The 16,336-nt window shown below is 45.3% G+C and overlaps 1 protein-coding gene across 1 annotated transcript in view; it reads right to left on the reverse strand.

Annotated features, from left to right (window-relative positions):
* Positions 1–13,312, reverse strand: part of LOC122054053 (WAT1-related protein At2g37460-like) — a 32,243-nt gene extending 18,931 nt beyond the window's left edge. Inside the window, exons 1-3 of the mRNA XM_042615895.1 lie at positions 13,017–13,312; positions 12,808–12,924; positions 12,496–12,724 (exon numbers count right to left, since the gene is read on the reverse strand). Coding sequence (XP_042471829.1) covers positions 12,496–12,724; positions 12,808–12,924; positions 13,017–13,270 — 600 coding nt within the window. The 5' untranslated portion in view covers positions 13,271–13,312. The remainder of the gene's footprint in view (positions 1–12,495; positions 12,725–12,807; positions 12,925–13,016) is intronic.
* Positions 13,313–16,336: the final 3,024 nt, after the last annotated feature.

Below are 16,336 nucleotides of genomic sequence, written 5' to 3' on the forward strand. Positions count from 1 at the left end.
ACTTTATAGAGACCTCTCATTGGGAGGTATTTCATAAATACAAAAAAATGACACTTTTGTCAATAATCGATCAAAAGTCATAGACATAAAAATGTAAACTTTATTACCATTCACATTTAATAATGACTAGCTTTATGTATATTAGATATTAATAATATTTTTATATAGAATAATATAATTGATCAAGTTACATAGACATCTCAGCCTGCTATAGAGGAAGAAGAGTTACAGACTCTATCAAATGATACTATAAATGATAAATATTATGAAGTTATCAGTGGAAAAAAAACCTTCTCTACGGCCTTAGCTCCCAAGCAAAAGTCACATATAATCGTGTGATAACTTCTAGGCTCAAGGTTCACCATAGTTTTTCATGTACTCAAGTAGAAACATTAATATAAGAAAATCAAGAATTGAAAGATTGAGTCACAACATTAGAACAATTGGAGGTTAGTGAGCAGTTGACTATTGAATCAAAATAAAATAACACAAAATACTTGATAATCTAGAAGAAAAAAATAATTATTTAATCATCTAGTAGTCGACTGACCAAACCATCATAATTAGAGCAACTCTAATACAAGATTTTTAGAGAGATTTATAAAATTTAAAAAAACTGAATAAAAAAGTTTGAACCATTATGGACGTAAGATTTGAGATTTTTATTTTAAGAGTGATTTAATAGTGTAGGGTCTTAAAAAAATTATTAGAAAACTTTTTTTTATAATGGAGAAAGTAATAAATTTTTATACCATAGGAAAACTCACTCACTTCCATTAGGGCATCTCTAATGGGGATTAAATTATTGAGTTTAAAAAATAAACCTCCTGATCCTGCCCAGAAGGTGAGTAGATGACAACCAGGAAGTAACGTTGAGGTGGCTCTTCGTCTTCGCTGCGGCTCCTCTGCTCCTGCAACCACAAGTCGTTAGTGTCAAGCCGGGAGGAGGCTCCCGGCGACGGCCCTCCGACACTCAAGTCACACACCAGCAAGCAAGGGAAATCGAGAAGGCAAAGATGAAGCAATGAATAGTGGCTCCAGAAGACGTGTATGTGTACCTCCGCGGATGGCTGCTCCTCTCCTTATATAGAGCTTCGACGGGCAGACTACGCGCTTTCCAAGTGGATGTGCACCCCCAAACTTTTCTAAAAAGCTAACATCGAATAAGGGTCCCTGACATCTTACCATAACAAGGCAAACGTATCTCTGCCTAGGCGGCGGGATCTCCTTCCGTACGATCTCCTGTCCATCCGCGCCGTAAGTCGGCGACACCGACTCCCAAAAGGATGTTCGGTCCATATGCACCACTAATCGTCGATACTGACTCCCAAAAGGATGTTGGCACGTATCTCCCGTCTCATTTATCGGGTGTTGGTCCAACTAGACTACCTTTGATCGGTCCGACTGACCACCTCTTTGACCTCCTACACCTATGTCTAGTCCGATCGGCTTGAGTGTCCTTTGCCTCGGTGCATTGTAGGCTTGGCCAACCCCCTCCAAATTCTTCTGACCGACCAAAGGCGAAGGTCCTTCCGATCGGCTAGTTTAATAGCTGACCACCTCTTGACTTTGGCGACCACCACAACGTTGAACTTCCCTGGAGGTGGGTCCTCCTGAGTTATCATCGTATCACATGCCTCCCCTTTAAGTCTAGTCGAAGGAGGCTATAAGTCCGACTGACTGGACAAATGGTGTGAAAATATTACTCCCTGTTTAGCGCTTCGGTCGACTATGCTCCTTCGCGGGAGATCCACTGCTCGTCCTAAGTTTTCTTCATGAGGTGATGCCTTCAACAGGCTGATCGGTCAGCATGGGGGAACGCATGACCATGAGTCTACTATTCCCGCTCGGTCGGCCCATAGAGTCTCTGCCTTGGCACTTCTCCTCGGCAGAATCTCTTGAAACTAGCGCTACTCTGAGGCGTTAATGCGGAGCACGCCTTCTTAATTGTTCTGACACTTGCCCTACGAGTGCACGCCACGTGTCACCGCCTGCCGCCGCACGCTTGATGTGACAGGGGGGACGCGACCTTTGGCGATTTGAATTTTAACGACCAGATTTCTCTAAGTATTCGTGGTACCGATCGGATGGCTCAGCCTTTCCTCCTGAGGTTCATAAGCCCGCGGCTGCCGCCTTCCTCCTTCAGCGTTCCTATTTCCGGCGATTTCTTCCTTGTTCTTCGGCGAATTCTTCTACTTCTCTCGCTGCTTCCGCCTCCGGTGAGTCCATTACTTTCTTCTGTAGTCCTTCTCTATTTTTCCCCTTCCAACACCCTTCCGGTGAACTTTTTCATCTACCTTTCGATTCCTTTTCTTCGCTCCTTCTCGGCCCCTCTCGGTTGTCTCTTCGACCATGGCCAGTATCTCCCAGTCCTCGATTCCGGCCTCGAGTCCTTGGTACAACAGCATAGAGTCCAGGTTTGACGAGGATGATGCTCAGCTTCTCGTGAATACCTTCGAACTACCCCTGGCTACGAGATCCTTGTTCCTTTAGCCACCGATCGACCGTCCAATCCTCCGAGCAACTGTGCTTGCTTCTTCCGGGATCAGTTCACTGCCGGTCTGCGGATGCCCCTTCATCCCTTTATTGCAGATGTTTGTAAATATTTTGGTTTATCTATTTCCCAGTTAGTCCCGAACTCTTTTCACCTTTTGTGCGGGGTAATTATCTTGTTCCGCTTGCATCGCATCCCTCTGACACCTTCTGTTTCCACTATTTTTATTATCCCAAGCTTTCCGATCAGTCGAGCACCTTCCTCTTGTAGGCTCGCCCTGACCTAGTCTTTTTTGATAGGGTGTCATTCTCTAATAAGCATTGGAGAGAGTATTTCTTTTTTGTTCGCTTTCCCGATCGACCACCGTTTCAAACCACTTGGCAACTTTCGTTGGGGCCCCAACCCTCACTGCCCCGATATAAGAGCACTCCGGCCTACTTACAAGCCGCCTCCATGCTGGCCGGTCAAAAGTTCAACATTCATAAGTTGCTGGAGGAAGGAGTCCTGATGCTTTTCGGCCTTAGCTTGATCAGCCCGTACGAGCCAGTCAACTTAGGTAAACTATTGACTCGCTTTTTTTTTCTTTTTGTCTAACTGATTTCTTTCTTTATTTTACAGCCGACATCATGATGAGGGCACGCTTGGTTGGGCAATTGAAGCTTACTACTGCTGATGTCGACAAAGTAGTGGTCGAAGTTTTGGCCGAGCGCGGGTTCCGACCAGATGATCTTCCAGAGCAATCATCCACCGATCGCGGGCATATAGGCATTCAGGAGGCTGGTGGGGAGTCGGGTCAAGCGCCAACAGAAGGAGCGACAATTGGTGCTCCGATTGTAGAGCTTCCGACCACTCTGTCGATTCTAGAAGAGGGCTCGATGTTGGAGACGCCACTCGAGAATACGCGCAAGAGGCGCCGAGCAGAGAAAGCTGCTCGCTCAGCGTCCTCAGCGGTGAGGATCGCCGATCGAACTGGTGCTTCTGGACCAACATTGCCGGAGACCGCCAACGTCTCTTCCGACGGACACCTTCCGACCCTCTTGTCGCCTCTCCAGTTGTCAGTCTACCGCTAATATCGGGTCAAGGTTGTATTTTAAGGTCAAGCATCAACCCTGCACCCTCTTCTTCCCGCGCTGGCAGGTTGGCTTCCTCTCATTCAGCCCCGACCGGCCGGAGACACGTCACTGCAACCCTCCATCTTCCAACCGAAAAGCTTTCAGTAACGGGGGGCTCGACAGGCCAGACTGAACACCGAATCATCATTCGAGGCCAATTGCCGAGGTGTGAGAGGATGCACATGCCCGAGCGACGGTCGTGCCCCCGGGTGTGCTGGCAGATAGCCACACTAGGTAACTTATTGGCATGAGTTTTTCTTTTAGCTCTTACACCAACTAGTTTGGCCTTATCACTAATCCACTCCAGGTTCTGGTTTCTGCAGTTTTGGGTGGACGGCCTGGCGATGTGCCAGAGGCTCGCTTTCGTGGAGGATGAGCTGAAACGGCTGAAGGAGGCTCCAGGCCAGTCGGGCACCACTCATGGTCTGAACGATACTCAAGTGGCTCAGCTGTAGGATGACTTGGCTAAGAGTGAGGAGCTGCTAGCTGCCGAGCGGGGTAAGAGTGCTGAGCAGGCCGTCTACATCGACCGGCTCAAAAAAGAAATCACTACCTTTGAGAGCAAAATCACGCTCGCCACCACCCGCAAGCAAAGGGCCGTCGATGATTTGGAGAAGAAGAATGTGGAAGCCTGGGCTCTCAAGCAGAAGCTAAAAGGGGCGGAGGACGAGCTGAAGAAGGTGGAGGACCTCCTGGCGTCCGAACGGCAAACCCGCGAGTCCGAAGAAGCCTCTTTAAGTTGCCAGCTGTCCGACAAGGATGCCGATCTCACGGTGGTGAAGGCGGACCTGGAGAACGCCCGGTCGACCCTAGAGGCGCATAAAGAAATCGAGCCTAGCCGCTTCGAGGAGATGAAGGTGGCCTATATCCGGTCTGACACCTTCGTTGACAAGTTCGTTGCCCGGATTCTTCGACTTTTCGGACTTGCCGTTGACAACGTTTTTGACCAACTCAAGAAGAGAGGCACCTGCCTGCTGATCTGGCAGGCACGATCATTGACCGTGACCAGCTCAACGACTCCATCCCAGATGATGCTCTGGATTACTTGGAATGAGTGTTGACATCTCCTTGTATGCCTTGTTTGGGGGTCTTTTTGTTGTACTTTTTGTTTGCCTTTATCCGATCGGTGTAAACTTTTACAAAATTCGGGCCCATCTTCTTTCTAACATTTTTTGACGTTTTTCCATTTGTCTTCCAAATACAACAAGGTGGTCGTCCTCATACTCGCTTATCTAGTCGACGAATTGGGTACGATTCAAGTGGTGCGATAGTTTAAGGTCGTCGCTCGACTGTCGATGACTCAAGGGTTTAAGGTTGTCGTTCGACCGTCAATGATGCAAGGGTTTAAGGTCGCCGCTCGACCACCGATGACGCTAGGATTTAAGGTCGCCGCTCGACCGCCGATGACGCAAGGGTTTAAGGTTGCCGCTCAACCGTCGATGACACAAGGGTTTAAGGTCGCCGCTTGATCGCCGATGATGCAAGGGTTTAAGGTCGTCGCTCAACCGTCGATGATGCAAGGGTTTAAGGTCGCCGCTCGACCGCCGATGACGCTCGACCGCCGATGATGCAAGGGTTTAAAGTCGTCGCTCGACCGTCGATGACACAAGAGTTTAAGGTCGTCGCTCGAGCGACCGTCGATGACGCGCTCATTAAGAGGTGGTTTGGAAAAATCCAATTGTTTTCTTCCTGCGAACAACAAGAATACATACATGCAAGGGTACATGAATCCACTCGTGCACCTCTCATCCGGCTCTATAAGGTTGGAGGTGGTTTGCGCTCCATGGTCGATCCAGTCTTCTTCCTTCCGCATCTTCCAAATAGCAGGCACTTGATCGCAACTTCTCTACTACTTTGAATGGGCCGGCCCATGGAGCTTCCAACTTTTTGACATCGCCAACTGGCTTGACCCTTTTCCATACTAGATCACCCACCTGAAAAGATCTAGGGATCATCCGTCAATTATAATTTTGCCTCATTCTTTGTCGGTATGCCACAAGCCGGGCAGCTGCCTTGTCGCAAGCCTCGTCGATCATGTCGAGTTCCATCTGCCTCCTTTCGTCATTTTCTTCGTCGTAGTGCAGCACCCGATCGGACGCAACTCCAATCTCTACGGATACGACAGCCTCCCCGCCATATACCAGATGGAAAGGAGTGAGGCTGGTTCCCTCTTTGGGGGTCGTTCGAAGCGCCCATAATACGCTAGGTAGTTCATCCACCCAACTGCCTCCCAGGTGGTCGAGCCGGACACGTAGTATTCGGAGGATTTCCCGGTTAGTGACCTCAGCCTATCCATTACTCTGGGGGTAGGCCACGGAGGTAAAGGCTTGCTGCATGCCGTAACCCTCACACCATTCCTTTAGCTCTTGGCTGGTGAACTGTCTTCCATTGTTCGAGACGAGTCACCGAGGAATGCCGAATCGACATATGATGTTCTGCCATATGAACTTCTTGACCATACTTTCTGTTATCCTTGCTAGCGGCTCGGCTTCCACCCATTTTGAGAAATAATCCACAGCTATGAGCAAGAACTTTCTTTGACCGATCGCTATAGGAAAAGGGCCGACTATGCCCATTCCCCATTGGTCGAACGAGCATACGACAGTGGACGCTTTCATTTCGGTGGTCGGGCGATGTGCCAAATTGTGATACCTTTGACAGGACAAGCAGGTGGCTGCCACCCGACTCGCATCTTCCTGGAGTGTAGGCCAAAAGTATCCTGCCAGGATAACTTTCCTTGCCAGCGACCGTCCACCTGGATGTCTCCCGCAGGAACCTTGATGTAATTCTAGAAAAACTGTTGTCTATTAGGTGTGGTTAAATCCAGAAACTCTTGTAGTGTCTTGAAGGATGTATTCAGCATCTTCAGTACCCACACACTTGAGCACACACTTGAGCAGAGGGCGTGAAAATGCCTTTTTATATAATTGCTCACCCACTAATGTGAACCGAGCGACTCACTTCCTTAGAGTTCGATCGGCTTCATGGTTTCCCAATTGGCCCCCCGGTTGGAGGAACTCAATGATGGGTGTCCTCCAATCCTCCGGAAGTGGTGTCCCTCCCGATCGGTCAACATGTGCCACTAGGGAGACTTGCTCGATTGGGCAACTGGCGACGATCGACGTCATTGCACTGGCTAACTTGGCCAGTTCATCTGCTGTTTGGTTCTCCGATCGAGGAATCTTGTGTATGATAACCTCTTGGAAGTTCGCCTTGAGTTTCTCGAAGGCCTCCGCATATAGCCTGAGCCGCACGCTATTGATCTCGAACGTTCCGGTCAACTGCTGGGCTGCCGACTGTGAGTCTGAGTGTAGGAGCACCTTGGTGGCACCGACATGCCGAGCAGCTTGTAAACCGACTATGAGCGCTTCGTACTCAGCTTCGTTGTTGGCTGCTCGGTAATCCAACCGAATGGATAACTGCATCCGGTCTTCTCTCGGAGATATGAGTAAGATGCCAATTCCGCTTCCCTACCGAGCGGACGACCCATCCACGTACACCTTCCATGAGGATTCCAACTCCGGGTTTTGTACTTCCGTGATAAAATCTACCAATGCTTGTGCTTTTATGGCCGACCGGGGTTGATATTGGATGTCAAACACACTGAGTTCGGTGGTCCACTTGATTAACCGGCCGGATGCCTCGGGGTTGAGCAGTACTCAACCCAAGGTGCTGTTGGTCAACACGATTATGGAGTGGGTCAGGAAATAAGGCCGGAGCCTTCGGGCGGTGAGAACTAATGCATAAGCGAGCTTTTCGAGACTGGTGTAGCGAGACTCGGCATCTTTCAATATGTGGCTCAGAAAATACACGGGTTGTTGCATTCCCCCCTCTTGCCTGACTAATGTCGATCCGATCGCGTACTTGGTAGATGATAGATAAATCCAAAGCGGCTCCCCCACGATCGGCTTGGCCAATATGGGCAAGGAGCTGAGATATTGCTTGAGCTCTTCGAAGGCCTGGTCATACTCGTCATCCCATTGGAACTTGGCCGCTCGTTGCAGAATCTTGAAGAACGGCAGGCTCCGATCGGAATACTTGGAGATGAACCTTGACAAAGTCGTGATTCTTCCGGTCAACCTCTACACCTCTTTTAGATTGTGGGGCGGTGGCATGTCTTGGAGCGCTTTTATTTTGTCGGGGTTTGCCTCAATCCCCTGTTCGGTGATGATATAGCCTAGAAAACGTCCGCCTTTAGCACCGAACAGACACTTGATCGGGTTGAGCTTGATCCCGTAATTTCTCAACGTTTGGCAAGTTTCTTCTATGTCTGCACATAGGTCGATAGATCGAAAAGACTTAATGAGGATGTCGTCGACATATACCTCCAAATTCCACCCGATTTGTTTCCGGAACACTTTGTTCATCATCCGTTGATAAGTGGCGTCGGGGTTCTTTAACCCGAACGACATGACCTTATAGCAGAACGTTCCGTCGGCCATGACGAAGCTGACTTTCTCCTGGTCTTCGCGTGCGAGGGGCACCTGATGATAGCCTTGATAAGCGTCGAGCATGCAAATCAGCTCGTACCTGGCTGTCGAGTCCACCATCTAGTCGATCCGGGGCAATGGGAAGGAGTTCTTGGGGCATGCCTTGTTCAAATCCCTGAAATCAATGCACACTCGCCATTTATTACCTGGCTTGGAGACCAGTACCACGTTGGTGAGCCAAGTTGGAAATTGAATCTCCCTGATGTGTCCGGCGTCCAGTAGCTTGTCAACCTCGACTCGGATGATAAAATATTACTAGGCGCTGAAGTTGCGCTTCCTTTGCTTGACTGGTCGAGCATCTGGCCGGACGTGCAGCTCGTGCTGCGCCACGCTTGGGTCGACTCCGGGTAACTCATGAGTTGACCAAGCGAATACGTCATGGTTCCTTCGAAGGCAGGCTACCAGCTCCTTCTTGTGCTGGTCCGACATATCAGATGCTACGAAAGTAGTAGCCTTCGGCTGGCTCGAGTGTATTTATACCTCCTCCTTATTGTCGTACACCAGCGTGGGATGTTTCTCTCTGATGGCGTTCACCTCCAACGGGGGGCATTTCCTGGCTACTTTAGCTTCCGACTTGAACATTTCGACATAACAACGCCGGGCCGCCACTTGGTCGCCCCGAACTTCGCCCACCAGGTTCCCCACCGCGAATTTGATCTTTTGATAATGGGTAGACACTATGGCACGAAACTCGTTGAGGGCCGGCCGACCCAATATTACGTTGTACGCTGAGGGCGCATCCACCACAATGAAATTCGTGGTGCGCGTCCTAACCAGTGGCTCTTCTCCGAGCGAGATGGCTAGCCTTGCTTGCCCGACTAGCAAGACCTCGTTACCAGTGAAGCCGTATAGCGGAGTTGCCATGAGCAAGAGCTCGGCTCGGTCAATTTGCAATAAATCAAATGCTTGCTTAAAAATGATATTTACCGAACTTCCCATGTCGACAAAAGTTCGATGGATAGTGTAGTTAGCGATCACCGCCTTGACGATCAACGCGTCATCATGAGGGACCTCTACTCCCTCCAAGTCCTTAGGGTCGAAACTGATCTTTGGCCCTTCCGCTTTTTCCTTGCTACATCCCACCACGTGAATAAATAACTGCCGAGCATGGCTTTTTGGGGCTCGGTTAGAGTCTCCTCCAGTCGGGCCGCCTGAGATCATTCCAATTTCTCCGCGGGAGGCGTTTCTTCTATTTTCTCCTCTCATGTAGAATGTCTATTCCGCTTGGCGGACACTCGAGTGGGGCTCCGATCCCGCGGATGATGTTCCTGCCGTTCGCGCGTCCTCTGACCATCATTCCGCTGTTCAGTTTTGCGTTCGGGATGCCGATCCGGGGTGAGTGACCGGTGTCGATATTCCCTTGGCTTGGGTCGGTGAACACTGGGGTCGCCACGACATTCCCATGTGTTGTGTGTTTCTGACCGGTGGAACTTACAGAACATCGGCGTCCATTTCTTTCCTTTCTTCTGCTGACTAGCCTCCAAATGGGCATACGTCCTTGGCTCGGGGTACTATGGTGCCCCTGTGGCCCCAGGGTCCTCGCGGGGGATGATGGCTGCTGGGTACTCTCCGCTCGGATGGCGCGTGGGGCTCGGCTGGTGCTTCTTTTCTGTGGGCCGCCTGTGCTTCCTCCACGTTGATATACTCCGTGGCTTTCTTCTACAGATGGGCGAAATCGCGTGGTGGCCTACAGATGAGTGACCGAAAGAATTCGCCTTCTACGAGTCCCTGGGTGAAAGCGTTTACCAGTACGTTCGAAGAGACTGCTGGTATATCCATCGTTACTTGGTTGAAGCGCTGGATATAGGTCCTAAGCGTTTCTCGTGGACCTTGCTTCAGCGAGAACAAGTTGACACTTGTCTTCTGATGTCGGCGGCTGCTAGCAAAATGATGCAGGAAGGCCGCCTGGAAATCCTTGAAGCTACGAATGGACCCGCTCGGCACCCGTGTGAACCATCGCTGCGCCGACCCCGATAGGGTTGTTAAGAAGACCCTGCACTTAAGCCCGTCGGTATATTGGTGCAGTGTAGCTGCATTGTCTAACTTGGCTAAATGATCGTCAGGATCGGTGCTTCCATTGTACTCTCCGATCGCCAATGGAGTGTAATGTCGGGGTAGCGGATCCTCCATAATTCCTCTTGAAAATTGACAATTGATCCTTTCAGGCGAGTCCTCGTCCCGCGACGCTTTTCCCTTTCTGGCATCCCTTTTGGGCACCTCATATGACGAGGAGCCCCGGTCTCGGCGGGCTCCGCCTCCTTCCACCGAGGGTGTCCGGAATAATGCTCGGTGAAAGAGGATGGGTGCGTTGGGTGCTAGTCTGTATGTATCCAATTTTTTACGGATGTCCTGGTCGGCTGCGGGTTCCATCCCGCGAACATGATCCCCTGGTTGGCCGGATCCTGAGACGGCTGGCTCCTGTGTCGGTCGATCGGCCAACATCCGTTGCTGCTGCTCCATTGCCCTTGCCACTCCAGCCTGGATTAGCTTCTCCAATTCTTCTATCGGCAGCGTTACGGTCGTTGATCTTCCGGCGCCCTCCATCTTTTGCTTCTGGGTTCAGGTTGAGGTTCCCACAGACGGTGCTAATTTGATCCTGCCTAGAAGCTGAGTAGATGGCAACCGGGAAGCAACGCTGAGGTGGCTCTTCGTCTTCGTCCTGCAACCACAAGTCGTTAGTGCCAAGCCGGGAGGGGGCTCCTGGCAACGGCCCTCCGACGCTCAAGTCACACACCGGCAAGCAAGGAAAATCGAGAAGGCAAAGATGAAGCAATGAATAGTGGCTCCAGAAGACGTGTATGTGTACCTCCGCGAATGGCTGCTCCTCTCCTTATATAGAGCTTCGACGGGCAGGCTATGCGCTTTCCGAGTGGATGTGCATCCCTAAACTTTCCCAAAAAGCTAACATCGAATAAGGGTCCCGAACATCTTACCATAACAGGGCAAACGTATCTTTGCCTAGGCAGCGGGATCTTCTTCCATACGATCTCCTGTCCATCCGCGCCGTCAGTCGGCGGCACCGACTCCCAAAAGGATGTTCGGTCCATATGCACCACTAATGACGATACTGACTCCCAAAAGGATGTTGGCACGTATCTCCCGTCTCATTTATCGGGTGTTGGTCCAACTGGACTCCCTTTGATCAGTCCGACCGCCCACCTCTTTGACCTCCTACGCCTATGTCTAGTCCGATCGGCCTGAGTGCCCTTTGCCTCGGTGCGTCGTAGGCTCGGCCAACCCCCTCCGAATTCTTCCTGCTGACCGGGGGCGAAGGCCCTTCTGATCGGCTAGTTTAATAGCTAACCACCTTTTGACTTTGGCGACCACCAAAACGTTGAATTTCCTTGAGGTGGGCCCTCCTGAGTTATCACCAGATCACCTCTATTTTTTAATATATATATATATATATATATATCTGTTATATTAACGAGCCTCTATCCACGAATATAGAGAGAGGTAAATACAGATACACAGATATTAGATGCATGGTAGGGTAAATCCTAGGTTGTCAGTTTTTAAAAATCGACTTCTAACCATTACATCAGAGATATCATGCATCCACCTTCCATGCTATGTCTTGGGAGATAAACTTCCATTTTTAAACCTATTACTATGAGTGACTTGTATTTTTGGTTCAAATAAAAAACTTAGCTCTAAAATTCCTAGGTTGTCAGTTTTTAAAAATCGACTTCTAATCATTACATCAGAGATATCATGCATCCACCTTCTATGCTATGTCTTGGGAGATAAACTTCCATTTTTAAACCTATTACTATGAGTGACTTGTATTTTTGGTTCAAATAAAAAACTTAGCTCTAAAATTAAGAATCATATTTTTACCAAATTTTTATGGGCTCCATTAATATCTAACTACTATTATAATTACTAAAATAGTGGGCTAATAAATCTACTTTTTAGGTTTATGATTGAGAATACAAGTGGATTTATAATTTTTAATATGGTATATGATGGCGAAAAAATAAATCTACTATTTTTGGATCTACTATAGGAGATGTCTGCGGTCATTTAGACAACCACACTGTGACTTTCTACACCATCCATTAATTGCCTTTGTCCTCGATACCCACTCTCAATAGACAAGAGTACATTAAAAAAAAAAAAATTGTCATTTCTTCACTTATTTTTTTAATTTAAAATTTCAATTTTATGCCACTAATGAACATAGTTGGCATTAATTGTTCTTTGTCAATTTAAATTAGCAGAGCAGCGCTCCACCTCCTCCAAGTCAATAGCCATGAGTTGCTTTTGCCATGCACCTTCAATGTCTAAATCTTATATTAATATTTTAATCATTCAGAGATGAAGGATAATACTCTTAATTAATCATCTGGACAAAGGAAAAAAAAAATGAACGCAAAGATACTGAGGGTTCACTGACCTGATATATTACGAAGAGAGACCAGGAAGAAGATCCTATGACAGTAAGAATGGCTCCAAAAATGAAGCCGGCATCATTTTCCTCGCCATGGACGACCAGCTTGAGCACTTCATGCAGGCCCTCACCATGAACCTTAGAGAGAGTCATCACCACTGCACCTCCAACACACACTAGGGTTCCAACTACCTTTGCTTGCCCTTCCAATCTCCTTATTTTTACCTCTTCCAATCTGATCAACAACTGAGATTAATTAACAAATGAAAATGATGTGAATCCATTATAATTAGTCCTTGATTAACGAGTAATTATTACTTGAGTAGATAGGCCAGCAGGAAAGTGATGGCGGGTTGGAGATTGTTCATGGTGCTGACGAAAGTGGAGGAAGTGAGCGCAAGTCCGGCGTAGTAGAAATTTTGACTTATGCTCGTCCTGCACGAGCGACACGCGATCGATGCACCTGGTGAGAAAGTGAGGAATACTGCAGATAACTGGAACAAAAGGAAAATTGACTATTTAATTACCCGATCAGAGCGAGGAAGAAGATATGCTTCAAGTTCTTCCAGCTTAACGTGCTGAGTTGCATCGAACTGTTGAAATAGTAAGCGGCGGGGAAGATGGTGACGGAGGCGATGAGCTGCCGGTAGAGGACGAAGGCGTAGTGGCTCATGCCGCGGGTCAGGGCGAAGCGGCTGATTAGGAACATCGCGCCGTAGGCCACCTGAACGTAGAGCATGCCGGCGAGAGGACCGTACTTCTTCACCATCGCCGCCGCCATCGCCAATACTTCCTCACTTTATGTCTGGCCCCTTCTCTTTCTCACACAAATTTAGATTTAGCATGAAATTCTTTTAATCAAGGTTGTGAATGAACAAAGTTCCGACAAGATTGATAATTTTTATAATTTATTTTAATTGGCAGGTATCCAATTAATTTAAAATGATTTATTTAATTTGATCCTCTTACTCATCAGCCAAGTATTTTTAAATTAATCACTTATTAACAAAAATTTATTCATTAATTCACTGTTGAAGTTGACATTCGATCATTAGGATTCATTTAGATGGGTGTGAGAAAGGTTAAGGAAGAAGTAAAGTATTTATATTTTTCTTATTTAATAGTAAGAGAAAATTTATTAATATATCATGTGTTATTTTATTTGGGAGAAATCATAGGGAATAAAGGTTAAATATATAAAGTTATAAAAATATTCTTACTTCTTAAATTAGACATTGAAGCGGCCTCGAGAAGATGATGAAACGGCTACAAGAAGAGGAAGGCATAATCGGCAGCAGCAAGAAGAGGAGTGGTTTGTGTCGTGAGAAAAAAGAGAAATACAAAGAGGGGAACACTTCTAGTAGAAAAAAAAAATAAATTAGCATAAAATTAGAATAGGGATAATTTGGTGGGTAAAGAAGGTTAAAGGTTATCAATCCCTACCTTTCCTTTCTTTTCTTTTAGCTCACTTCAAAGTCCCGCTTCCCTTTATATACATTTCTCCTTTCCTTTAACTCACTCCTTTACAAACAAAGTTCAAAGTGCCCTTCCCTCCCAAACAAGTGTGCCATTGATATTGTCCACCTTTAGACTAAATCCTCATAACTTTATTTTTGGGCTCTACCCAAAAGTTCTTATTCCAATGAAGATATCTTACATTCTTTTAAACTCATAATCTTTTTTATATCTTTTCAATATGAGACTTTAATTTTTGTATCTCCAACAATCCTCCGTTCAAATGAAAGACCACAATTACTCTCATGGTCTAGGCCTACCCGTGAGTGTCCGATTACTCTTGACCTGCTTCGGACCTCCTTGTGAACATTTAGTTAACCTGACTTGATTTGGGTCTCTCTGCAAGCTTCTGGTTACTCTGACTTGCTTCGAGCCTCCCCATAACTTTGTTTAAGACCACCTTATATGATATTTGGTCTGAACCATGACTTTGATACCATTTGTTGTATCCAAAAGGAATTCAGATATCTCCACAATGATATAATATTGTCTACTTTGGGCTAAGTCCTCATGACTTTATTTTTGGGTTATACTAAAAATGTCTCATTCCAATAAAGATATTTTAGATTCTTTTAAATTCATGATCTTTTTCATAGCTTTTCAATATAGGACTTTAATTGTATTCCTAACATATATATATATATATATATATATATATATATATATATATATATATATATATATATAAACTGAAAAAAATATTATACTGTTGCATCATTGCGTCTTTGGCATAATTTCGATAATTTTGTTCCATCACTATGGATCAAAATATAAATTATTATTATTATTATTATTAATTGATACTAATTATTTAATTTATACTGACTAATTTTTAATGTGACTAATTTAACCCTATAAAAATTTTACATCAGTTATAAAAAAAATAGAAAGTATTTATAATGGATGACTCATGAATTCTAGGTCAACTGGGGGACAAATTTCTATTAATTTGGGCAGATTCAATTCTAACACTTTCAAGTGTGCAAAATACGAATTATTAAACATTATTAACGAGTGAGATTGATAGATTTAGCCAAGCAACTTGCTAGATGATGGGCAGCAGTGTCACAATACGAGCAGGATCTTCTGAATCATATTTAATAGACCAGGGCCTTAGTCCTAGTCTAATACAGTGATAAATAAATTCACTGATTCTTATCTATTTATGATGGCTCCTGGTCCAAAGCAGACCAGGTCAGGCGGGCCCAGGATCCCGCCCGCAGAATATAGTTGAAAGAGAGAAATGGTTCTGCAAATTGTATTCCTTATTTTTTTTTAACTTTATGCTCTATTTGGGGAAAAGTATACACTTTTGATTAGAGAATCTTCATTTTACATATATATATATATTAATGGAGATAAATGATCCTTACCTATTTTATAAATAAAGATTATTCATCCCATCAATAAATTACGAGACAAAACTTCCTTTCCATTTTGACGATCCATTCATAATATTTGTTTATATTTGAAATGAAATAAATTATGCGAGGAATTTCATCAGTAATAATAGCACAGTGGGATTGAGAAAATCAATAGGACATTTTGCGGAAATCGATCTCCAAGTTATTGATAATAAAACTTTCGTATCAGTATGGAAAATCATGTGATGAAGATAAAAAAGATCATAACATTCCTTCATATATCAGAATTTTCTTCCCGTCTATTTTCAGATTATATTAAAAAGAAAAAATTATAGATGATTAAAATTATGAATGTTGGGTACAGATGCGTGGAGGTCAGATCCTCTGGTCCAGAATCTCAGAGGAGGTCCTGCATGTTCATTGATGAGATGAATTGGACCCCACCTATTTAACAGGTGGAGTACAGTCCACCAATTCAATGAACATACAAGGGTCCAAGATTAGTCCATAAATTCTGGACCAGAGGATCCCTACCCCAGATACGTGGTGCAGTGGTTGAGGATAATAATGAATTTTTATGTAACGAGAGTCTAAGAGCATCTCTTAGACAAATTTGTTAAAAAAAGTTCGTAAAAATAAAAAATTGAAGAAAAAAGTTTTAATTATTGTGAGTGTAAAGTTTGAGATTTATAGTATAAGAATAGTAATAAAATTTTAAATTTATTTTTTTTATCTTAAAATCAAAATAATATACATGTAATCATATAATTACATGGTATGAATTGAACCATACAAAAATTATTTAAAGTTCTAAGACTATCTCTAATCATAACACCCATTTTATTATATTTTTAATACTAATTTGATATCATTTCAGCACTAAATATTTTTTTAACTCTAACTAATACACACCATTTTTTATAAAAAAATATTCCTTAGAATATTCTATTTTTCCATCTTATAATTTA

Source organism: Zingiber officinale, chromosome 3A, assembly GCF_018446385.1.
Source record: "Zingiber officinale cultivar Zhangliang chromosome 3A, Zo_v1.1, whole genome shotgun sequence".
In the NCBI taxonomy this organism is placed as follows: Eukaryota; Viridiplantae; Streptophyta; class Magnoliopsida; order Zingiberales; family Zingiberaceae; genus Zingiber; species Zingiber officinale.